The sequence below is a fragment of the Ovis canadensis genome, chromosome 8 (assembly GCF_042477335.2).
Source record: "Ovis canadensis isolate MfBH-ARS-UI-01 breed Bighorn chromosome 8, ARS-UI_OviCan_v2, whole genome shotgun sequence".
In the NCBI taxonomy this organism is placed as follows: domain Eukaryota; kingdom Metazoa; phylum Chordata; class Mammalia; order Artiodactyla; family Bovidae; genus Ovis; species Ovis canadensis.
Window position 1 is genome coordinate 83990359 of NC_091252.1, and position 26218 is coordinate 84016576.

At 43.9% G+C, this 26218-nt stretch overlaps 1 protein-coding gene across 2 annotated transcripts in view; it reads left to right on the forward strand.

Moving 5' to 3' along the window:
- The first annotated feature begins 551 nt into the window (after nt 1–551).
- UST (uronyl 2-sulfotransferase) overlaps nt 552–26218 on the forward strand; it is a 314807-nt gene continuing 289140 nt past the window's right edge. For both annotated transcript variants that reach the window (XM_069598665.1, XM_069598666.1), the window contains exon 1: nt 552–1433. In XM_069598665.1, coding sequence (XP_069454766.1) covers nt 1178–1433 — 256 coding nt within the window. In that variant the 5' untranslated portion in view covers nt 552–1177. The remainder of the gene's footprint in view (nt 1434–26218) is intronic.

A 26218-nucleotide genomic window follows, 5' to 3' on the forward strand; every position in this document is an offset into this window, starting at 1 on the left:
ACCAGGGAAGCCCATGGGAAGACCTGGGAGGCAGCGATGAAATAGGTCAGGGCTCTTTCCCTGAACATCTGCCAGAGGAACCACTCGAGTCCGCTCTGGAACACTCCCCACCCGCCTTGCCCGTCTGGTCCCTCCGTCGCAGAGGAGCAGCTGCCGCGTGAAGGCAAGACTGCTTCTGTTTCCCTTCCTGGAGCTGGGGCGACGAACCTGGCCCTATGGGCGTGTTTAATTATAATATCCACCGCTTGTTATTTTACCATCTCAGCAGAGGCTTGGGATACAGAGGGAGAGACAAGTTTCTTAAATAAGAAAAAAGACGAGGACCAAAAAGCCACACACACACACACACACACACACACACACACACACACACACACACACACAAAAACATATCGTACTGAAAGAAGTCGTGCCTCTTCCTGCCAGTGACTGTGTGGGAGAGGGAAGTCAGCGGGGGCCCCCAAGAGGTCGCTGGTGGCGCAGGAACCGAGGCCAGATTGGAGAGAAAGGAGGAAGGGGGAAAAACACACACACACACACACCCAGAAACTTTCTTCCTTGTTGCGAATAATCGCCCCCCCCCCCTCCAGGGAGAGGCAGTAACGTGACACCCGAGAGAAACCCGGAGACCCGAGCAGAGGGAGGGAGGGAAAGAGGGAGGAGAGAGCGCAGCGGAGAGCCGGAGGGAGAAAGGGGAGGAGAAGGAGGAAAACCCCTGTCAAGGAGGTGGAGCGTGGAGATGGTGTCCGCCTCCTGTTCCTCCCTACAGTTTTTGTAGAGGAGCCTGAGCCGGGACAAAACACGCCGAGACCGACAGCCACAAAGCCGGGGGCGGGGGGGGTCCACGCTGGCGCTGGAGGCGAGCCCCGGCGGCCGCGAGCGAGCCCGAGGCGCTGCGGGGCGCGGGACGCGGGGGCGCTAGCGGGCCGGGCGCGGGCAGCGCCGCCGAGCCGGGGACGGGCACCTCGGCCGCTCGGGCCGCGGCGGCGGGGACCATGCCGAGGAAAGTCTCCTGAGCCCGGCAACTTCGGCCCCCTCCCCGCCCCCAACCCGGGCTGCCCTCGGCGCGGCCCTGCCCATGTGCAGCCGGCCGGCAGGGCTCTCCTCCTCGGATGGGCAGGCGGATGGGTGACCTCTTCCTGGCACGGGCAGGCTGTGCGCGGCGGCGGAGCCGGCGATGAAGCAGCAGCAGCAGCAGCAGCAGCATCCCGGCGGCGGCGCGGATCCCTGGCCCCATGGGGCCCCTCTGGGGGGCGCCCCTCCCGGCCTGGGCAGCTGGAAGCGCCGGGTCTCCCTGCTGCCCTTCTTGCGCTTCTCCCTCCGGGACTACGGTTTCTGCATGGCCACCCTGCTGGTCTTCTGCCTGGGCTCCCTCTTCTATCAGCTCGGCGGGGGACCCCCGCGCTTCCTGCTCGACCTGCGGCAGTATTTGGGTAAGGAAGGAAGGCGGGAGCGAGGGCGGCGCGAAGTTGTGCCGGGGCGGGGGTGGAGGGGGGAGCCGAGCGCGCCGGATACTCTGGTGCTGCCCTCGCCGCCGCCTCGTCGAGGCTCCCCAGGTGGGACGCCCGCGAGCATCCGTGCGGCGGCCCTGAGCGCCTGCTGCCTCTCGCGCGTCCGTCTGTCTGTCTGCGCAGAGGCGGGGTGGGGGTGGGGCGCCGCGGGGTTGATTTGCCCGGCAGGTACCCCAGGGCGAGGCGCCGCATACCTTCCCTCCTGCCTCGGCCACCCCGTCTCGGGTGGAGTGCTGGCGTGTGAGTTAGTGAGTGTGTACGAGTGTGTGTGTGTGTATTCGGGCCTGGCAGAGCGGGGAGAGGCGAGGGGCAGCGACGGCCGGCCCATGGCATTGTTAGTGACCACAGTCCCGTCCCCTCCAGCGCTCCGCGTCGCGGGGGTGGGATTAGTACCTCCCCGGGGCCCGTTTTGCGAATTCTGTCTCGCAAGATCTCCTCCCGTTCCCTGGCCTGGGTGGCCCAGGGGCAGTTTGCGGGCTCCCGCGCTGTCCGTGAGCTGGTTTGTGCTTGGGGCACCCCCTGCACACCTAGCTGTCCGTAGCAGGGATCGACCTGCTTCGACTGAACGATCCATAGCGCTGCGTGTCCCAAGTCTGAACTTTTGGGGGAGGTTGTGCCTGGTTTAATAGGAGCAAGGCTGCCTATGTTTTTGGAAAGGTGAGGGGAAGGATCTTGGGAAAAGAGCGGCTCCAGAGAGAGGATGTGACCTGCGGCTCTGTAGTCAGTGCGCGGGGAGAGGGGGTGCCAGGGCCCAGCGTGCGTACCCCAGGTCCCCGGAGCGCGCCTGGCTAAGGGAGGATATGCTCCCCTCTCACAAGTCCGTGGTCAGAGCAGGTCTCAATGGTGCGAGGTGGGAGTGGAAGAGGAGAGGCTGAGCTGGCCCAGGTCATCGCAAACGTCCAAGCGGATAAACTAAAGCCCCCGGGGAACTTCCGGCATCTGCGTGACCCGAGCCAGCGCGCAAACAGAAGCCCCCGGAGCGCTGGAACCACGAGCCAAACGACTCCGGCGGCTGGAGGCTCCCAACCTCGCCCACAACAATCCCTTCGTCGCAGAAGCCACAGGTCTAGATAGTAGATCGTTTTCGAAGGAAGAAAACCACTTCAGCAAAGTGACAGATGTTAGAGCATTTTGAAATGTACGTGCAGATAAAACAATGTTTTGTTTTCCTGTGTAGAGAAGCTCAGATTTAAAAGTTACACTTCTCTTTCAGTAGAAACTTTGGAGGAACTACGGTTTTGTAAGATGCTTTAGAGAAAATTAGAGGAAAATTTTGCCCAAGTGGATTTCCAAAGAATAATCCTCAGCATCTGGTTTCCTAGGGGGTTTGGGGGTAATATGTGCTTTTGCTAGAGTCAACTCTTTTCTCTGGGAGTTCTGTGTTTGGAGGTCTCACAGCCCCATTGGCTCTCAGATTCCTGCTACTACCACACAGGTTGCTATTATTACCAACAGTGGCTGCTATAATAACTGGCATAGGGAGGGAAGTGATTGAGAAGCTTAGGGGTCTTTCTCCATGAACTGATACGGAATTCTTTGTAGGGGTTCTTTTCAAGCAAAATACAGGGGCCACCGATGTAGGGAGAGTACAGTGGGGAGGGAAGGAAGACACCTGTGATGTCCTTTGGAGCACTTGGCTTTGGGCAGGGCATTTTCTACAGGTAAAATTCCGGCCTGGACCAGACTGCCTGTAACACATCCACCCAGCTCTTAAAATATCATGCTGATACCCTTCTTGGGGTGGGGAAATTTGGGAGGAGGAAGGATCAAAGGCGTGTAGTGAGGCTAAAATCAAGGAACCGCAGTATCTACCCTATTAACTGCTTGAAAATTCAGTCATTATGTGTGGTATCCACAGTTTTATATGCTTTCATTATGTACTCCAGGAAATGAAGCCTGATAAATTTGGGGGCTCGGTTGGTGAAAGGGTGAATTCACAAGCATTCTTCACTCAGGGAACCAGAAAGAACTGAAGAATGGAATATTGCTCCTATTACTAACTCATCATTGAATTTCTGACTGATGTAATGGGTTGAAAATGACATCATTGTGAACTGAAAATAAGATAACCCTTGGCCAAATTTGTTCCCTGTTGTTTTGTTATGTAAACATAATGATTTTCAGGAAAAGTGGGCTTGTGGTCTTTAAGAGGGTCTAAAATATACCCTTAATAATATAAGGCCAAGGTATCTGCAGAATTATGCTCCCCTTGTTTCCTCCATTTTACTATTTTAGTGTCTGTGAAAACAAAATTGTGGTTAGTAAACACATCCTCTCAATTTTCCTAGGTAGCCAATTTTGGAGGCAAGTATTTTTCTTAAACATAAGTTCATATAAAGTCAAAATTTTCCAAAAAATATTATTTTTAGCAATATTTTTCTTGACAGCATTATTTTTAATATACTTCTATAATATATTGCATCTGACACATAGGCGAAGTGAAGTCACTCAGTTGTGTCCGACTCTTTGTGACCCTGTGGACTGTAGCCCACCAGGCTCCTCTGTCCATGGGATTCTCCAGGCAAGAATACTGGAGTGGGTTGCCCTTTCCTTCTCCAGGGGATCTTCCCGACAAGGGATTGAACCCAGGTCTCCTGCATTGCAGGCAGATGCTTTAACCTGTGAGCCTCCAGGGAAGCCCACATCTGACATATAGTAGCTACTAAACAAACATCTGGAAGTGATGCTTGTACTTATTGCATCAAATAGGTAGTGTGATTTGTAACATATTGAACACTGAATATTCTCACAGGGAAGAGGACCATTTATGACAAAAGCCAACATTTACTGTGTATGTGCCAGTCAGTGCACATGCAGAATGAAATTGAATTAGCACAGAAATACCATAGATTAGGTACAGCTGTTATCCCTATTTTTGATATGGGAGAAAGGAGGGCAAAGAAGTTCACTGACTTGTTGAAGGACACAGAGTAAGTAAGGCAAGACTTGAACCCACGTCTGGTTGAATCAAGTACCCACTGCATTAACACTACAAGCAGTTTAAGAGAAAAAGGAAATAGAGCCAAGATGCGAATGGGGTGCTAAAGAACCGACTGGTCAAAAAATGATCATTTTTATTTCTGTAATTTCACTTTCCTTTTCTTGATACTTTGAGTATCTTGAGGGGCCAGCAGAGAAGGGAAACCATGCAAGCAGCAGGCCTGCTCTTAACTCCACCTTCCTGTTATTCATCCCCGTGAACTAGGCGACTGAACTCTCCCAGAGTCCCACAGTTGAGGTGAGGTGAGGTGAACTGGAATCTTAAATTTTTGATTTCTCTCTCTCTTTCTTTAGCATTCATTCTCTGTTTGGGCTTCCCTGGTAGCTCAGCCGGTAAAGCATCTGCCTACAATGTGGGAGACCTGGGTTCAATCCCTGGTCGGGAAGATTCCCCTGGAGAAGAAAATGGCAACCCACTCCAGTATTCATGCCTGGAAAATCCCATGGACCAAGAAGCCTGGTGGGCTACAGTCCACGGGGTTGCAAAGAACTGGACACGACTGAGTGACTTCATTTCTCTGTTTAAGCTCTGTGTGCATGCTCAGTTGCTCAGCTGTGTCCAGCTGTTTGAGATGCCATGGACTGTTGCCTGCCAGGCTCCTCTGTCCTTGGAATTTTCCATGCAAGAATACTGGAGTGGGCTGCCGTTTCCAACTTTAGCGGATCTTCCCGACCAAGGGATCGAACCACGTCTCTTGCATCTCCTGCATTGGCAGGCGGATTCTTTACCACTGTGCCACCTGAGAAGCCCTGTTGTAGGCCAGTAGTTCTCAGTGTGTGGTCCCTGGACCTACAGCATCGGCATCACCTGGTCACTTGTTACAAGCACAGATTCTCAGGTCTCATCTCAGACCTACTGAATCGAAGTCTGGGCGTGGGACCCCAGACTCTGTTTTAGTAAGTCTTCCAGGTAATTCTGATGCCAGGCTCAGTTCGTGAACACTGTTCTAGAGTCAGACATTGCTCTTGGGAAGTTCCCTATGTATTTGAGAGAAAGAGAAGTGATGAGAGTGAGAGAAGCGATTTATAAAATATTTTAAAAGCGATGGACGTGGGTTCATTTTTAAACTTCAACTTTTGAAAATGCCTCTGCTTTGCTGCATGTGCCCCATTGTTGCAAGAGGAAGAGCAGCCAACAGCTGCAGTCCCAGCTGGCTTTTGACTGTCTGAGGTTAGGAGATGCATGGAATGAGGTGAAGGGGGGCAACCAGAAAGCATAGTGTGGAGGAAAAAGGGGGAGTCGGTAAAGATGCATCTTCTTCTCAAAGGAACTGGGGTCAAACAGCTTCTTTTTTCCTAGGCAGTTTGGGGAAGGGCAAAGTCTGTTCTTTTTAAAGATGCTTTTTGCTGCAGCAGATTTATAAATAAAAAGGAAAGTGTGTGAGGGGGAGGAAAGTTATACAGAGAAAACTCTTGTCTTGTTTCTTTACCTCCTTGAAATGAATGGAGGAAGGAAAGCATAAACACACAGTGGGGTCAGTAGACATGAATAGAGCAAATTGCTGTACTTAAACTTGGAGACCATGGTGTGTGCAGTTCATTGAAATTATTTCATTTATTTTGAAGTGGCATTTAGACTTTGACTTGCTGTAGAAAACTAACCAAAATCAAATGAAATCTCCCATAGAAATTAGATTATGATGCAGCCTCTGCCAGTAGACTTATTACTTATGAGCTGTGGAAATATCAAAAACTTGGAATAACACTCGTTACATAGATGTAAACTGAATAAGCCAGATGGCTTACTACTGATCCCGTACAACCGGCAAACTCTGATGATTTATCATCAAGACTTGGATATGTGATTTAGCCTTTATGGGAACTAAATCTATGGGAACTAAATCTGTTGGATTGATCTCAAGTTGATAGGCTTTCCTTTCCATTGTTAACTTACACTATTTTAAACGGAGATATACTACTCTGGTTTTCAGAATTCCCAGTCTTGATATGTAGATTACATATGAGTGTGGAAATTTTGAGTCAAAGATGTAACTTTATTGACTTGAAAGTATCTAAGTTTAAATGAATTTAAAGGAAAATGTGAAAATTGAAGTCCAAACTTGTTGCAAAATAGTTTCTCTAAACCTTAAAAGTCAAATTAAGTTTCCTTCTGCACATCATATATAGTTTAAATATAATACCCCAGCCCCCAGACAGTAATCTAGGAAGTGAATGCATAAAATATGATGTTGTCAATAGAAACTGTTGACATAAAAAGAAAATGACATTCTTGTTCATAGCTGCAAGTTTATCTTATAGGGTTGGTTGGGGACACAGTAGCACTGTTTTAGAGGAAGATAGAAAATGGAATTCAGCTATGGCAGACTGTTCTGTAAACACACAGCATGAATAGTGAAAAGCATTCTGTCTTGTAAACTATTTTTAATGTAGACTCATCTCAGTATGAGTTGTTTTAAACTACAGATAAATATGTATTATCTGGATACTGTCTTTCTTCAAATTCCCTGTCACTGATCCAAGTTTAAAACACTAGTTGGTTTTGTATTTGAGAAACTAGAATGAAAGTGCTCAAGATTTTTGAGTCCCCAAAGAAACAGTATCTTTTACTTCCCTAGAGGAAAACAGCAGGAGCAGAAACTGTAGCTTTCCCTGCAGCTGCATTGAACAGGTCAGCGATGGACAGTGAAAAGGCATCTTATCTGACAAACTGTAGCTACTAGAATGATTAGAACTTGGCACTTGCTGTTTTTTTATTTTTTAGAAAGAAGTTAAGTCTTGACCACAAATAAGTTTTGTCTTACCTATATTTATTTTTATTACAGAAACAACCTTAAGCAAACAGTGATATATATAAACCCTTTTATTTATCAGAAATGGGGAGAAAACACTGGAATTTCACCAAATTCTTGTTGCAGAAGTCAAAACAATGTAACAACTATTGTGCAAGAAATTTCCAAATGAAGCACACTTCAGTATATGCTATTGATTTTTAATTCACTTACTTAAAATGTAATAGCTTTTAATTGTTTTTAGAATATTCTTAGATAAGTGAAACCATTGCTAGAGTCACTTCTAGAACATTTGCATCACCAAAAAAAAAAAAAAATCCTCATTTGCTTTGATTCAGTTCAGTTCAGTTCAGTCGCTCAGTCGTGTCCAACTCTTTGCGACCCCATGAATCGCAGCTCGCCAGGCCTCCCAGAGTTCACTCAGACTCACGTCCATCGAGTCCATGATGCAATCCAGCCATCTCATCCTCGGTCATCCCCTTCTCCTCCTGCCCCCAATCCCTCCCAGCATCAGAGTCTTTTCCAATGAGTCAACTCTTTGCATGAGGTGGCCAAAGTACTGGAGCTTCAGCTTTAGCATCATTCCTTCCAAAGAAATCCCAGGGTTGATCTCCTTCAGAATGCACTGGTTGGATCTCCTTGCAGTCCAAGGGACTCTCAAGAGTCTTCTCCAACACCACTTCTCAAAAGCATCAATTCTTTGGCGCTCAGTCTTCTTCACAGTCCAACTCTCACATCCATACATGACCACTGGAAAAACCATAGCCTTGACTAGACAAAGCTTTCACCTCACTATTCCTCCATTTCCTCAAGCTCTTAGGAACTAATCTATTTTCAGTCTTTATAGATTTGCCTCTTTTAGACATTTCATAGAAATGAAATCATATAATATGTGGTCTTTTGTGATTGGCTTCTTTTACTTAAAATGTTGCTGTCAAGGTTCATTCATATTGTAGCCTGTATCAATACTTATTCATTTTTATGACTGAATAATATTCCATTGTATGGATATACCACATTTTGTTTATCCACTCATCTGTTTCTCAACATTTCAGTTTTTTCTTTCGGGTATTGTGCATAAGACTGCTGTGAACTTTTGTGTATAAGTTTTTGTATAAACATCTATTTTCTATTCTTTTAAGTATATCAGTTTAGTTCAGTTCAGTTGCTCAGTTGTGTCTGACTCTTTGCAACCCCATGGACTGCAGCACACCAGGCTTCCCTGTCCATCACCAACTCCCAGAGCGTACTCAAATTCATGTCCATCGAGTTGATGATGCCATCCAACCATCTCATCCTCTGTCATCCCCTTCTCCTCCCACCTTCAATCTTTCCCAGCATCAAGGTCTTTTCCAGTTCTTTGCATCAGATGGCCAAAGTATTGGAGTTTCAGCTTCAGCATCAGTCCTTCCAATGAATATTCAGGACTGATTTCCTTTACAATTGACTGGTTTGATCTCTTTGCAGTCCAAGGGATTCTCAGGAGTCTTCTCTAACACCACACTTCAAAAGCATCTATTCTTCGGCACTCGGCTTTCTTTATAATCCAACCCTAACATTCATATATGGCTAGTAGAAAAACCAAGCTTTGACTAGATGGACCTTTGTTGGCAAAGTCATGTCTCTGCTTTTTAATATGCTGTCTAAGTTGGTCATAGCTTTTCTTCCAAGGAGCAAGCATCTTTTAATTTCATGGCTGCAGTCACCATCTACAGTGATTTTGGAGCCCCCCAAAAATAAAGTCTCTCACTATTCCCGTTGTTTCTCCATCTATTTGCCATGAAGTGATGGGATCGGATGCCATGATCTTAGTTTTCTGAATGTTGAGTTTTAAGCAAACGTTTTCACTCTCCTCTTTCCCTTTCATCAAGAGGTTCTTTACTTATGGCAGAAAGTGAATTGCTAGGTCATAAGATAATTCTATATTTAATTTATTGAGGAACTGGCAAACTGCTTTCCACAGTGGCTGCACCATTGTATACCCCATTGTATACCTCATTGTTTATGAGTTCCAGTTTCTCTACAGCATTAGCAACACTTTTTATTTTCCATTATTTTGATTATAGACATCCTAATGGGTATGACTGGTTCCTAACAGGAAAAGGAGTATGTCAAGGCTGTATATTGTCACCCTGCTTATTTAACTTATATGCAGAGTACATCATAAGAAACGCTGGATTGGAAGAAACACAAGCTGGAATCAAGATTGCCGGGAGAAATATCAATCACCTCAGATATGCAGATGACACCACCCTAATGGCAGAAAGTGAAGAGGAGCTAAAAAGCCCTTGATGAAAGTGAAAGAGGAGAGTGGAAAAAGTTGGCTTAAAGCTCAACATTCAGAAAATGAAGACCATGGCATCCTGTCCCATCACTTCATGGGAAATAGATGGGGAAACAGTGGAAACAGTGTGAGACTTTATTTTTTTGGGCTCCAAAATCACTGCAGATGGTGACTGCAGCCATGAAATTAAAAGATGCTTATTCCTTGGAAGAAAAGTTATGACCAACCTAGACAGCATATTCAAAAGCAGAGACATGACTTTGCCAACAAAGGTCCGTCTAGTCAAGGCTATGGTTTTTCCTGTGGTCATGTATGGATGTGAGAGTTGGACTGTGAAGAAGACTGAGCGCCGAAGAATTGATGCTTTTGAGATGTGGTGTTGGAGAAGACTCTTGAGAGTCCCTTGGACTGCAAGGAGATCCAACCAGTGCATTCTGAAGGAGATCAACCCTGGGATTTCTTTGGAAGGAATGATGCTAAAGCTGAAGCTCCAGTACTTTGGCCACCTCATGCAAAGAGTTGACTCATTGGAAAAGACTCTGATGCTGGGAGGGATTGGGGGCAGGAGGAGAAGGGGATGACCGAGGATGAGATGGCGGGATGACCGAGGATGAGATGGCTGGATGGCATCACAGACTCGATGGACATGAGTCTGAGTGAACTCTGGGAGATAGTGATGGACAGGGAGGCCTGGCGTGCTGCAATTCATGGGGTCGCAAAGAGTCAGACACGACTGAGCGACTGAACTGACTGAACTGAATGGGTATGAAGTGGTATCTTATTGTGGCTTTTTTTTTTTTTTTTTTGGTATCTTCCTAATGATTAGTGATGTTGGACATCTTTTCCTATGCTTTTTGGCCATATGTATATCTTCCTTGGAAAAATGTCTATTCACACTCTTTGCCCATTTTTTACCTGAGGTGGCTTTTTTGTTTTGAGTTTTAAGTAGTGTCTGGGTACAGAGTAAAACCTAAATAAATTACTAGTGATTGAACACAAAGGCCTCTTTAAAATAATCTTATGGATGACTTTGAATAGTAAACCCTTTACATGAGTAGTACTGTGTGAAAATTCATAAATAGGTAACACAACTATTTTACAGGTGTCACAAAGATTATTGTGGCTTATATTTGGAGTATGAGTCTTGCCAATCTTGAGCAGATTAGAGTACAATGGTGTGAGAACTCTAGAATGGAGCCAATGGGTTCAGCAGGGGAAACATTTGTGTACATTCTGTTTCCTTATACTGTGTACTATGAGGCTACCAAGGAAATCTAGAGCATTCTTACAAAATTAGGATTCATATGCAATTCCTTTTAATTCACATTGTGGTATAATATACAGGACAAATATATAGTCCTTTAGTAAAATAGTAAAATAAATTAGAAATTTAACTTTTGTAAAAAAAATTAGGATTTTAGGAAGAAATGTTTCCTTCAAAGTGTTAGAAATTTTTAGTAGGTTTTAAAAGTATATATTATCAAAATAAGAAGCTTTAAAATAAGTACAGTCAATTCCATGCTGCCTGATAAGAGATTCAATTTGAATAGTTTGTAATATTCTTATACTAAAAATTATCCGGGAGCCAGATAGCAATTTAGTGTCCAGGGTATGCTGCACTTCTCCGTCTATCTCAGGTTGTATAGCAATTGTCTATAATTTCCCAAAGACAGCCACTGGCTCATCTTTCTTGTCTCACCACCCACCTACCTGCCTTGGCTTCTACCATTGCCCCTTTGCTGATGGCTAAGGAAGCTCCAATTCCAAGGATGCTCTCTGAACTCCTTAGTACTTATTTCATAATCACTTTTGAAGTTTTGACACTCTACTGTATATTGTCATAATTTGTAGGCAAGTGCCTTGAAAGGAGGAAGCTTGCTCAATACTTTCCATCTCTACTGTGACACCTCTCCTGGGTGTTCCGCATGAACCTGTAGGAAGTATCTGTTGATTCAAAATATTTGCTAAGCAGACTGTTCTTTACTAGGGCTTCAATTCTGCTTTGTTTTGTCCCTGTTTTAAGCAGAGAATGTGAGGAGGGGCTCCAGGAAAGACTCTAGCCAACGGTTGATTCTCCAATCCATCTCTTTCTGGCTGTTTGAAGCATATGCTCCAAAGATGTTAAAACCACTGCGACATACAATTCTATAAACGTTTCCTTCTGTAATGTTGTCTGCCTCTTACCTGTTGGGATTTAGAATTGCACTGATAGAGCTTTCCTTGTAATTAAGAATGCCTGAGGTCAATCCAGAGATTTGAGTGCATACTAGAATGCAAACTTGTTTCTTGTCATTTTCCTGAACCCTAAACCAGTTGTTTTGGGAATTTGCAAAATAGCAGTTTGTCTCTTGCTCTAGGTCAATGTCTTCCTTAAGCAGCAATTTGTATTAAATTAGCTGGTACATTTCAAGCATGACTATAAGGAGATGAGACCATAAGATGATGTGGTTTTTGAAATAGCGACTGAATGGATTTTAACCTAGAATGGCAGAATAATAGATTATAAAATTAAGGCTCAGTGCATAAACCCATTGACCTTGTTTACTGAAAGACATGGAAATAACCTTAAGTTATGGCCTTGATTAAGTAATTCTGATTTCATTCAGTGATAGATGATTTAAATAACCACTTTCATTAAACTGTAATGCATTTCTGGAAACATCATTGATTTTTTTTTCTAGTTCAGTGAGTATGACTTTCACAGTCTTGTGAAAATAAAATGAAAGTATTCTGAAACATACAAACTTCTTTGTTCAGTCATTCAGCAGATATTCACTGAAAGCTTATGTGGGTCGGAAGCATCAGATACTAGAAAAAGTACAAGCTTTAGAGCAGGGATCTGGGTATGAATGATTGTGTTTCCACTTCTTAGCTGGAACGTGGGCAAGGCTCTTATCTTCTGAAAACCTGAGGTGTTTTAATCCATGTTGTCTGTTGTTTAGTCACTAAGTTCTATCCAACTCTTTTGTGGCCCTGTGGACTATATAGCCAGACTGGCTTCTCTGTCCATGGGATCTTCCAGGCAAGAATATTGGAGTGGGTTGCCATTTCTTTCTCCAGGGGATCTTCCTGACCCAGGAATTGAACCTGCATCTCCTGCACTGGAAGGCAGATTCTTTACTACTGAACCACCAGGGAAACCCCATATGATGGGATTACTCTGGTGACTCAGATGGTAAAGAATCCGCCTGCAGTGAGGGAGACCTGGGTTGGGAAGATCTCCTGGAGGAGGACATGGCAACCCACTCCAGTATTCTTGTCTGGAGAATCCCCATGGGCAGAGGACACTGGCGGGCTACAGTCCATGGGATTGCAAAGAGTTGGATGTGACTGGGTGACTAAACACAACATTTTATAAAGTACTTGTCTATCTCAAGGCCTGGCATTTGATTTCAACAAATGCCAATTTTCTCATCCTATTCTTTGCTTCTCTCAGATCCCCTTTTCTTTTGGCACACACACACATACCAGTGGAATATGCAGATTCATTCGTGGTTTGCTTCTATTTGAATGAACCATTCTACCCAAGAAGTGTGAAATTACTGAAGCAGTATTTTTGTGGCTTGTCACCCTCACCTTCAAACTGATGAGGGCTCATCAGCAGCTGATATTCTCCAGTCATTTGTCCTGTTAACTATACACACACAAATCTTTCTGCTTCTTAGCCTCTCTTCTGCTTCCTGGAAACCATCTGAAAAAGGCATTCTTTGCCCAGCCTGCTTTTCTCTGTTTTGAATTTATCCACGCTCTTCCCCACCCCAGGCACACACACCTTGCATTCACAAAATGAACATCGTTGTAAGAGGAGTATGGCACAGCTCCCTCTCTGGGATTGCCAGCTGGTCTAGGACTGGACTGTGATCCACATCAGTCTACTCCTTCAAACGATCACAGAGACAGGCATACAGTGGGGCTGCTGCTAGAGCCTCTCCCCCTTGCGATGGGACTACTACTCCCAGTAGTCTAGCCACGGATTTGTTTCTGGGTCTCACTTCCCTTCCATTGGAGGTCAGGGCGGGAACAGTGAACCAAAGTAGCAGGTCATGTCTTTGTCAAAAGGCTGGTGAGCTTGCTTCAATTTTCCATTCTCTGCTTCTTCATGTTGCCTTGACCTGTCCAGCCTCTGATGGGTGCTGGAGCAAGCCAAAACCACCAGGGCCATTGCTCTCCAGGGTGGCTGGTCACCCAATCCCTGGAGAAGCTGAAAGCAAGTGGGATTTTACATTACTTAATGGAAAAAAATTTTGTCAAGGGAAACCATGGCCTTGCAACTCTGGCACAGAACTTCCTTTGACACGTAGACTGTTTGACACAAATGCCTTCTCACTGGGTAAGTGCAACAATCAGGCAGGGCCATGTGGGTTGCTGGAAGGGACAGGGGACCTGGGTCTGGAGGGAGTCTCCAAAAAGTTCAGTGGTCAGTACTGTTGAGTCACGTGAACCTCCTAAGTTTACATTTCTTCACCTCCAAAATGAAGATTTTAATTAGGTCTGTGATGTTCAGTTGTTTTTCTTTCCTAGGACCCTCATTAGCAGCAGTGTTTCCATGTGGTCTTGATGGTCTGTCTGGGAATATGTACCAGTGGCCAGGAAAGGAAAAATGGAGATAGTGCTGGAGCTTTCCAGATGATGGTGCCTCATTTTCCTTTAGAATGACTGAATGAGGTGCTGTCTAAGGTTCCACCTGGAGCTTCCCGGTGGCTCAGTGGTCAAGGATTGGCCGGCAATGCAGGAGCTGCAGGTAGATGCAGGTTCGATCCCTGGGTCAGGAAGATCCCCTGGAGCAGGGAATGGCAACTCACTCCAGTATTCTTGCCTGGGAAATCCCATGGACAGAGGAGCCTGGCGGGCTATAGTCTATGAGGTCATAAAGAGTTGGACACAACTGAGTGGCTCACACTTTCACTTTGTGGAGAGGAGTTACTAACAGAAGGGACTCTCTTCTCAACGGTTTTCTTTTGAAATGACTGTGCTACACCCACCCCTGCCCGTAGTTACAGGCTGGTGAGTGGAGCTGGGGGAGGGGAGGTACACCTCTCCGGAGCGCTGTCTCAGGTCTTAAATACAAGACTTGCTGAGTTCTTGGTGCCACATTTGTGTTGGATGGTCTGCCCACTGAGATACCCTTCTCCGCACTAAAAGAAGCACAGCCAGCAAGCCACTCCCAGTTCATAGCAAATAGCACGTGCCTCCTGCCCTGCTTTCCTCCACCCCTGAGACTTTGCTGAGTCTGTAAGAAGCAGAGGACAGAAGGAACTAATGTGGTGCTTAGAATGCATCATCTTCCCTGAAAGTATTTTTGCAATATTCCTGAAAGCAAGGGAACTCACTCATCTGGTTGGAGTTTTCGCAGAAACGTGATTGCAGATATTTTTTGCAACTTCATTCTGCTTTAGTGTCAAAATGCAACCAGCGATGTGCCAAAAAATGTGTGCTAAATCACACGCAGATTTAGACACTTCAAGAGGAAGTTATTTTTACCACAGTGGGGAAGAAAACAGAAAGTGACGATTAGCAGGGAAGCCAAGGCGGGACTGACTCAGGAGGGGAAGGCACACATGCCTCTCCTGTCTTGCTGGGCTGGCCTGGGGATTGTGGTGTGATCGCCTCTTAGCAGGTAGAGCAAGGAGGTCCGGTGTGGAAGACCTGACCAGAGGAGGATGTTGACATAACCTCCATGTGTGATGCCCGTTTGAACCGTGTGGAGTTCGAGTTGGTCCCTTCTGAAAACATAGCGCCCCCCCCCCCCCCGCCCCCATAGAAACTGCTCTCTAACTAGCAGCTGAGTAGGACCCAGAGGTGAAAATGGAGGACAGCATTCCGGAAAGCTTCATAAATACGAAAACCAAATGACGCGGTGTCTTTAGTTTTCTTTAGCAGATGACAGGATTGAGGTGGTATTATTTTCCTTGCTCATGCTTTTCTCAGCTTAGAAGGCTGTTCTTGTTTGCTTGCCCAGCGGAGATCCAGGGCCTTACGGAGTCTGAAATGTTTGTGGTTATGTTCTTCTAGCCCTGCTGTGAGATGAAGAGGTTCCCAGAAATGAAAGGGAGGGAGGAAGAAATGTTTGTTAGCATCCACAGCCTCTGTCTTTTTATGGCTCTTTATACCTGGCCGAAGGATATCTGCAGCTACCATGTAGTGATAAGATTTCAAGTCTCTTGAGTTTGAAGCTTGGTGGTGAACTTTTCAAATGCATTTGGATGAGGCTTTACTCAGACCTTCTCGTGTCTTGCTCTCCTGTTCCTTACTGGGAGAGGTGTGCAGGTCCCGTGCCAGTGTCTGTCGAAACAGTTACAGTGGTGCCACTCTGCTTGTGACCTGAGCTCTGACATCGAAAGTGTGGATGTGGGCACACTGTTAGGTGTGTTCCCTAGCTTGGATGGGGAGGACCTACTGGAAAATACGTTGGCTATTCGGTGGGTTCCTGCTTTTGTGTTTCGTTTCTTTCATGATATAATGAATTTGCTGTTTCAAAACATAGTTGCCTTTCACCAGATTTTTCCTGGCCACCTGGTTGGAATGATAGGTGAGTTTTGTGTTTCAGAGTAAGTCTTCCCCACAGGCTTACGTTTCATGGAAGCTTCATATCCGTGAGACTTAAAGGATCAGAAAACATGTGTTTTCCTATTGCTTTCAGATGCCCGCCCTCCTTCCCATGTGGCTTGGCAGCCGTCCTCTGTCATCTTTTCCATCTATTCAAGTTCATTCCTTCAACAAATGTTCATGAAGCTCCAGTTATGCACTGGGTGCTGGAGGTAGTGTAACTAATGACACTGTCCCTGCCCTGGGTGTGGGGAGGGGACTGGATTCTATTGGGAGGGGCAGAGAAGGACTTAGAATAAATGTAAAGTGATAAACAGGAGTCTCTGGGAAGCTAAAGGAGGAGAGTAGAAGCAGGGATTAGATCTGCCTGGCTGTGATTAGGTTAATGATCTCCTTGGTTAAGATCCTGTTTATGCCAGGAGCTCGGGGCTTCTCAAATCTGACTGCATAATAAAATAACCTGGAGAACTTTGGAAAATACTGATTTTCATTCATTTGGTCAGGGGTAGGGCCTAGGCATCTGTATTTGTTTAAAGCCCCATGCAATTCTGATGTACAACCAAACTGGAGAACCTCTGTAGTTCATAGATGGCCAGGTAGCTTTGGGTGTACACTAGAAGTCCTTTTGTGGTATTATTTAGAGATGTTTCACTTAGCCTAGAGTCTTTTATTTGGCTTTGACTTTTAACACTTTAGCTTTCAGCTTCTCTATACAAGCTCTTCTCAAACTTAAATGTGCATTCAAATCACCCAGGAATTTGTTCAACTGTTAGATTCAGGGGTAGTAGGTGGGGGGTGGAGTCTGAGGTTCAGCATTCCCCAGAGGCTCCCAGTGTCACCAGTGCCCCAGTCAGAGGACCACATTTTGAGTAGTAAGAGTCTATACTGTAGCATTTTTGGAATGTGATTAATTCTTGTAAACAGACAAATGAGCGAGGGTTTGTCCTAGCCACCAAAGATCTGTACTATTAAATGTTTCATTAATTTCTTTTAATTGAATTCTCATTCACCAGTTTGATTGTTCGAATTTAAGAACAGTCTATGGTCTCTATCTATGTGCATGCCTGCATGCTCAGTCATGTCTCTTTGCCACCTCATGGGCTGTAGCCCACCTGGCTCCTCTGTTCATGGAATTTTCCAGGCAAGAATACTAGAGTGGGTTACTGTTTCCTACTTCAAGGGATCTTCCTGACCCAGGGATCAAACTCTTGAGTCTCCTGCATTGGCTGGAGGATTCTTTACGTGTGCCACCTGGGAAGCCCCTTAATAACATTAGCTTTTTCTTAAGAATCACACACTTGCCTGAAAATGTCTGCTTTTATTAATTTCTGTAATCCATAGTATTGAAATACAGGCTGTTTGGAGATTTGCAAACATACAGATGCGACCTGTTGTCAAGTTTATTAATAAGCATAGGAGGTTAAACAATTGGTCTTGGATATAAAATTTCTTCAAATAGTTACTGCAGATTCTTGCACTGTTTTTAATTTTAATAATGTTGGAATTCATTGCCAAGAGTCTTATTTTCGAAATACTCCAGTAAAGTTTTTTTTTTTTTTAATGGTCAGAGCAAATAGTGGGGTGTAAATAAAGCAAATAATTGGAATGACTCCATTTAATGCTTTGAAAACACAATTTGAATAAATAATTAAAACTCTTACATGCTCCTTGTAGAAAACTGGGAAATAGAAAAGCACCAAGAAGAAAGTAAAACGTGTGTTAATTCCTGTATTGAGAAGTACTTTGGTTGCTTGCTTCCAAGCAGTATGGCAAATGTCATTTTGTGTCTTTACATGGTACTCAACAACATTGGTTTTCATGGTGGCAGAGTTTCTTATGAATGTACGATAATTCCTCTAGCAAGGACTTTTGATATTTAGGCTATTTCCAGCTTTTCATGATTCTACATAAAGTTGTGATGAACAGTATTAAATTTTTGCACACTTCTCTACTACCCTGGGAGAAATTCCTAGACTTGAAATTGCTGGGGTAAAGTGTGCACCCATTAAAAAAAAATCAGTTTTAGTACGAATTGCTGTATGCTTTGGTGTCTTTCACCAGCAGTCTGTTTTGGTCATATTTTGCAAGCACTGGATATAATCTTATAAAACTCCTCAACCATTCAGTTGGTGAAAAATGATATTTTAAACTCGAATTCACATTTGTTTGAATATTGATGAAACTGAAGAATTTGACTATCTTTTGGGAATTATGGGTTTTTTCCTACTTTTCCTCTATAGAAATGTTCTTTCTCTTGCTAACTCCAAGAATTCTTAAGAGATGAGGGGTATTAGCCCTTCACCATACATTCAAATATGTTTTTAAATTGCCCTTTAGTTTTAAAAATCAGTTTCTTTTATTTTTTATTTATTCTAATTAACTTTTTCCATTTATTATTTTTCCTTTACTTTAATGCTTAGGAAGGTCTTATATCCCATATTTTCCCTATATTTTCTTCTAGTTCGCTTGTTGTTTCACTTTTTCATTTACTTTTTACATTCTTTCAGCATTTATTTTGGTGTGAATTGATCCAGTGGTTTTGCAAGTCTAGTTGGAGACACAGTCATACTCGAGTGATGTCATTCTTTAACATTAAATTCAATTTTCAAACCTTGAAATTGATTTCAAGCCTAACTCTCTTTAGAAGATTTGAACCCTGCTTTTGCCATTTAATTTCTAAACTTCTGGGGACAAGGTCCCCCAGCTTCCAGCCCATGGCCCTTGTTTCTGGAGAGAACTTTTGTGTGTCAGTAGGTTGTGGAGTCTCTGGCAAGTCTACACAAACACGACCACTCTCCTTGCCCACTCAGCCTGAGTTGCCTGAGTAAGTGCAGGACTAGGCAAGTTTTTAAGTCTTAGCCTCTTGGATTCCTTTTGAGTCTCTGGGGCAAAAAATAAGCTCCCTATCCCCAGGCACATGCTTCCTTTTCAGCTGAGCTAGAACCCTTAGTGGGCAGTGATAGATGAGCTCCTCATGGAAAGCCTGTCTCAGCCAGCCCTCAGCCCTTGGTAGTTCCTTGTAATGAGGACAGCTCTCTTTTAAACACTGTTTTCTAAGCAGCTAGATGACAATAAGTTGTTTAGCTCCTGTGTGCTGTTATTCTTTTGAATGTTTATAAAATTCAAGGGACCACAATTTGATGACAGAGACATTTGAAGGCCAACCATATGGTCTAATAGAACTACATCTTCTTTTTTTTGGAAATCACATTTCTTCTGTGAATTTGCCCCGAACAGAATGCTTACTATCACAGGAGGCAGTGTTGTATAAAGGAGCAGTGGCTTCAAATCAGAAGTCCTCTGTGTGAGTCCTGGCATTGCCAGCATGCAGCTGTGTGACCTTGGGCAGTTCATATAACCTCTCTGAGTTTCCATTGGAACTTTAGAGGGACTCTTTCTGCTCCAAAACAACAACCACTAGATTATGAAGAGAATGCTATCTGCTACTCTGCTGACTGGAATACTGTGAAAATTTGCATTTTTAATATCTGCTAATGCACACTTTCATTTTAATTATCCAGGCAGAAGCCTAGCCAGAGCAGGTGGCACTCCAGGGTGTAGGAGCCAGAGAGATGTTACTTACTGTGCGATGTGTGTGTCGTGTCAACAAGCAAACAAACACATCCATTGAAATTCTGTCTCTAGGCATTCACAAACAGTGCTTATTGATATGTGTATTCCTGCCCTTTCTGAACTCTATGGTTTTCGTGCAGGAAGAAGACCTCCAGAGACTGTGTAAATTACACTTTTGTCCAGTAAATGTTTTTATTTGTTGAAAGAATATTCTTGCAAAGAATAGTTTGATGATTGAAAGTTCTAAAACGTTTATTCTGTGATCACTTGATAAGATTTTAATTTTTCAAATTTTTTTCAAGATCGCATATGGCAAAGACAGGAAGATTTTTCTAAAGAGCTGCTAGCCTAGTTGTCTCTGATACAGATATATATTCATAACTTTCATATATGTATTTAAGGTAGTAGAGATTCATTCACATGTCTTGGGGAGCATGGGGGATGGGAAATAGGGAGAAAGAGAGGGCTTCATGGAGGAAGTGACATGAGCTGGGTGTTGAAGCATAAGTTGGAGTTTGCCTGACAGAGATGTGGCAAAAGGACATTCCAGAAAGAAAGAGCAGCCCTGGCAAAGGCTAAGGGAAAGAAAGTGAAATTGTCAGTCGCTCAGTTATGTCTGACTCTTTGCAACCCCATGGACTGTAGCCCTCTAGGCTCCTCTGTCCATGGGATTTCCCAGACAAGAATACTGGAGTGGGTTGCCATTCCCTTTTCTAAGGGATCTTTCCAATCCAGGGACTGAACATTGGCCTCCTGCATTGCACTCAGATTCTTTATGGTCTGAGCCACCAGGGAAGAAAATTGTCGCCCCTTTGAGCCCTCTGAGCAATATGTGCGGCTGCTGAGAGACTGTGACAGGGAGAGAGGAAATGGGGGTTGCTACAAGGAAGGCTTCTAGGGAAAGGGGTAGATTTTAGAGGAACTTGTACATTACACTAATTGGCACACAATAGGAAGCCACTGAACATTTTCAGACCACAGTGTGATAGCAGATTTGTTATTCATGAAGTTAGCTCTGGAAACAGAAAGTCACAGCAGAAGTAGGTATCTGAAACGGTTCTCAGATTGAAAGCGAAGTTGCTCAGTCGTGTCCGACTCTTTGTGGCCCCATGGACTGTAACCTGCCAGGCTTCTCCGTCCATGGGATTCTCCAGGCAAGAATACTGGAGTGGGTTGCCATTTCCTTCTCCAGAGGATCTTCGTGACCCAGGGGTCGAACTCAAGTCTCCCACACTGCAGGCAGATGCTTTACTGTCTGAGCCATCAGGGAAGCCCTCAGATTGAATGGTGCTTTAAAGATCAAAAAGTTCTTGCACGCAGGTTATCAAACGTGCTTCTTTACTTTTTTGAATAGTGGGTGTTAAGCTTGCTGTGCATATGAGGAACCTGAGCCCAGAGATGTTTGAAGGGCCCTGAGCGCTCTGTGGGTGAGGTGGGGAGGAATTTTGCATCCAGTTTGAGTGGGATCTCTTCCGTTTCACCCTGTGCCACGTGGAGGCATATTTCAACAAAAGTGCTCAAGTACTTTCTGAATCTTTTAGTTTGAACTTTCAAAATGGTTTTAATCTTGATAAAGAAAGCTTGACAGGAAAACCAACGTAACTCTTCTCCTGCATGTGTTTATTTAGTGTAATGTGGTTATGTAGAGTTGCCTCTTTGCTGACGTTTTCCTGTTGTGATAGCGTGCTACAAGCTGATGGTTTGTTTTCTCTGATTAGCTGAAATGGGAAAAAAAATCCTCACTGTGTTTTTATTAGGATAGGTTATAACGTATCTTGATTTTACGTTTCATTTATTTAGGTAACTGAGATCATGCCATTTTGTCATGTATTAAGTTGACATTTAAGCTATAATTTCTTGCTGTTTTAGAAATGACTTTTCGCTGTGTATAGGAGGTTTATTTTCTCTGCTGCTTTATTGAAGACTCTTTAGAAGTGACTCCATTTGTGTCTTAACTGAAGTTCCGTATTCTGAGGCTGTCTATCCTGCATTCTGACTGTAGCTTTTTATAAAGCATTTTAGCTCTTCAAACTGCTGTTGGAAGACATCTGGCCTTACCTGTGCTGCCACCTGCTCTATGACATTTAAAGCAAAATGGTCTAATAGTTTTGTCTTTGTCTTAAAAACAAAACAAAACAAAACAAACCCAGAAACAGTTTACTAAATCTCTGATTTTGCTAAACCACAGTTGGAGGAGAGGTGTTCAGATCACAGAAACATTGAATTATGCTAAGACTATGATGGATGGGTAGATAGTCCTTGAAATGACTTTTTGATCTCTTGAATTTCAGGACATCCTTTTAGAGAAGAGGTGAAAGAAAAATTGCCCAAAGGGACGCTCCATGCCCTGAGTGAGCCTACGTGAACTTGTCCTGGGTCTGGCGCTTATTGAGTGATAATGTTTATTATGGTAACTAGAACATGAACCTGGAATGAGAGTTTTTGTAGCTGAATGTTAAATTTTGTTATTGTTGTTTAGTCACTCAGTCGTGTCCTACTCTTCTGCGATCCCATGGACTGTAGCTTGCTAGGATCCTCTGTCCATGAGATTTCCCAGGCAACAATACTGGAGTGGGTTGCCAATTCCTTCCCCAGGGGTTCTTTCAAACCCAGGGATCAAATCTATATCTCCTGCATTGCAGGGGAATTCTTTACCACTGACTCACCTAAGAAGCTCAGTACTGACTGGATAAACATGAAAAAAAAAAGTTATCTAAATTCTTATCTATAGGGGAAAAATGATATGGACGATTGAGTAACCCATATAGGGAGATACCGTACAGTCAGTTCAGTTGCTCAGTCATGTCCGACTCTGCAAACCCATGGACTGCAGCATGCCAGGCTTCCCTGTCCATTACCAACTCCTGGAGCTTACTAAAACTCATGTCCATCGAGTTGGTGATGTCATCCAACCCACTCATCTTCTGCTGCTCCATTCTTCTGCCTTCAGTCTTTCCCAGCATCAGGGTCATTTCCAATGAGTCAGTTCTTTGCATCAGGTGGCCAGAGTATTGGAGCTTCAGCTTCAGCATCAGTCCTTCCAATGAATGTTCAAGATTGATTTCATTTAGGATGGACTGGTTGGATCTCCTTGCAGTCCAAGGGACTCTTAAGAGTCTTGTCCAACACCACAGTTCAAAGGCATCACTTCTTTGGCACTCAGTTTTCTTTATAGTCCAACTCTCACATCCATACATGACCACTGGAAAAACCATAGCTTTGACTAGACGGACCTTTGCTGGTCAAGTAATGTCGCTGCTTTTTAATATGCTGTCTAGGTTAGTCACAGCTTTTCTTCCAAAGAGCAAGCATCTTCTAATTTCATGGCTGCAGTCACCATCTGCAGTGATTTTGGAGCCCCCCAAAAGAAAATCTCCCATTGTTTCCTCATCTATTTGCCATGAAGTGATGGGACCAGATGCCATGATCTCAGTTTTCTGAATGTTGAGTTTTAAGCCAACTTTTTCACTCTTCTCTTTCACTTTCATCAAGAGGCTCTTTAGTTCTTCACTTTCTGCCATAAGGGTGGTGTCATCTGTGTATCTGAGGTTATTGATATTTCTCCTGGCAATCTTGATTCCATCTTGAGCTTCATCCAGCCTGGCATTTTGCATGATGTATTCTGCATGTAAGTCAAATAGAGTGACAACATACAGCCTTGACATACTCCTTTCCCAATTTGGAACCAGTCTGTTCCATGTCCAATTCTAACTGTTGCTTCTTGACCTGAATACAGATTTCTCAGGAGGCAGGTCAGGTGGTCTGGTATTCCCATCTCTTGAAGAATTTTCCACAGTTTGTTGTGATCCACACAGTCAAAGGAGCTTTGGCATAGTCTAAAGCAGAAATAGATGTTTTTCTGGAATGCTCTTGCTTTTTTGATAATCCAGTGGATGTTGGCAACTTGATCTCTGGCTCCTCTGCCCTTTCTAAATCCAGCTTGAAAATCTGAAAGTTCATGGTTCACGTATTGCCGAGGCCTGGCTTGAACAATTTGGAGCATTACTATGCTAGCGTGTGAGATGAGTACAATTGTGTGGTATTTTTAACATTCTTTGGCATTGCCTTTCTTTGCGATTGGAATGAAAACTGCCCTTTTCCAGTCCTGTGGCCACTGCTGAGTTTTCCAAATTTGCTGACATATTGAGTGCAGCACTTTCACAGCATCATCTTTCAGGGTTTGAAATAGCTCAACTGGAATTCCATCACCTCCACTACCTTTGTTCATAGTGATGCTTCCTAAGGCCCACTTGACTTCATATTCCAGGATGTCTGGCTCTAGGGGAGTGATCATACCATCATGATTGTCTGGGTCGTGAAGATCTTTTTTGTACAGTTCTGTGTATTCTTGCCACCTCTTCTTAATATCTTCTGCTTCTGTTAGGTCCATACCATTTCCGCCCTTTATTGAGCCCACCTTTGCATGAAATGTTCCCTTGGTATCTCTAATTTTCTTGAAGAGATCTCTAGTCTTTCCCATTCTATTGTTTTCCTCTGTTTCTTTGCATTGATCACTGAGGAAAGCTTTCTTATCTCTCCTTGCTATTCTTTGGAACTCTGCACTCAAATGGGTGTATCTTTCCTTTCCTCCTTTGCCTTTAGCTTTAGTACAGCAGTATAGCAACAAAGTGAAAATGTTAGTCGCTCAGTCTTGTCCAACTCTTTGTGACCCCATGGACAATAGCCTGCCAGGCTCCTTTCTCCATGGGATTTCCCAGGCAAGAATACTGGAGTGGGTTGCTATTTTCTTTTCCAGAAGATCTTCCCAACCCGGGGAACAAACCTGCATCTCCTGCATTGGCAGGCAGATTCTTTATTGCTGAAGACATTAGATACATGTATCTGAATTTTCTGGACTCCAACACAAAGAGGAATGAAGTGCGTCATGCTGTCATGATCTAATGTGAGAAGCGTAGGGAGTTCACTGGGAAATGGTGGTCTCTCTTTTCCTACCTTGAACATATAGGAGAAACTGATTTGATCTTAGAGTATTAGAATAGACAATATCTTCTACAATGTTGTTTTTTTTTTTTCCAGAAAGTGACATGTTTTCCTTGTGACTGTGCCAGACACTAGCCCTTTATAAAGACTGAAAAGTGAGCTATAAAATTTCTCATCAGCATTGGCTTTGCCCTGGGGAGTGAGCTGTCACAGTTTAGGTGTCTTGCTTTTCAGTGGGTTTAGGTGTTTAGAAAATGGGTATTGAACCTGGCCCTGATTGTTTCTCTCAAGTATCAGTTTCTTCGGGCTTCTGTTTGGCAGGAAGGGGAGAGCAGTCTGTTGAGTGATGTGCTGGGGTATAGGACTTCAGTGTGGCTGTGTGAGTCTGCGTCTCTGGTTGGTGGGGATTAGACAGCAGGGGCAGCTTTCTGGTTCACTCACGCTCTCTTGGACTGAGCAGGCTACTGGGGATCCGCTGGGCCCAGTGGAGGCCTGCCGCCTGCTGGGGGCCCAGTGTCGAATTGGACACCCCCTCTGGATTCCCAGCATTATTCCTGATCCACAGGAATCAAGCCCTGGCACTGAGATTTGGGCCAGGATCTTTCTCAGCGGGAGAAGTTCTGAATAAACATATTTTGAATGCATTAATGCCTAATCTCTCAAAGGCCTTTAAAAAAAAAAAGTAGCATACTTCCAATTGTCAATGAGAGAATGGAATTCATTCTACTAGTTTTTCTTCTATAATTTTAAAAATGATACCAACTTTTATTGTTATTGAAGATCACTTTTTTTCCAACTGAGCAAACGTTTATTAGTCTTGCTGTGGTTTAGACCTTCCTGGGTACATAAGGAAGTCTGTGGAATTTTGAAAAAAAAAAAAATCACAGAAAATAAAGGATATTGGGAAATCAACTATACAGTAGGTTAGAATTTGGGACTTAAATTTCTTTCACTATCTTTTAATGTCATCCAAATTTATATGAATTAGAACATGGTCATTTTTTCATGTTGAGGATAAGATGACATGCATATTAGAAGTCTGATTTATTTTTCAAGTGTACATGAGGTAAATGCAGACACCAGAAGACTGGCTTACACGTACACAGGCACACATATTTTTTTGTATACTGGAGAAGTTGAATATTCAAGTCTTTTCCATCAGGTGACATTCTGTTTAAACATTCTTGCAGGACATTCTTATTTTCTATTTTTACCTTTTGAAAGGGACAGTGTAAAGGACAGCTGTAAGAGGCGATTTGTGAATTTGCAGCAAAGGCTGGGTATAAGCATCTATGACATCTCAAAATAGGGTTTCCATATGCCTTTGGGCACCCTGCACACAAAGGCTTTGCAGGAAGTCCTGAGCAGGGATTGTCTGAGAGAATCAAGTTCTCAGGCGTCAGCTGCCCACTTGTTCTTCTCTAAAGCTGATCTCCCTGAGAACCTGACGCCTCTCCTGTCCTTTCCCACAAGCTTCCCCTTGACGCCCTCCCCTGCTTTGCGTGAGTCCTGCTGTGCTGGGTGCCAAATTCCACCAGGTGCTAAAGGAAGAAGTCTGAGGCTGGTGTTAAGGAAATGAATTACTAGTGACATTAAACCATTTTCCAGGTCAG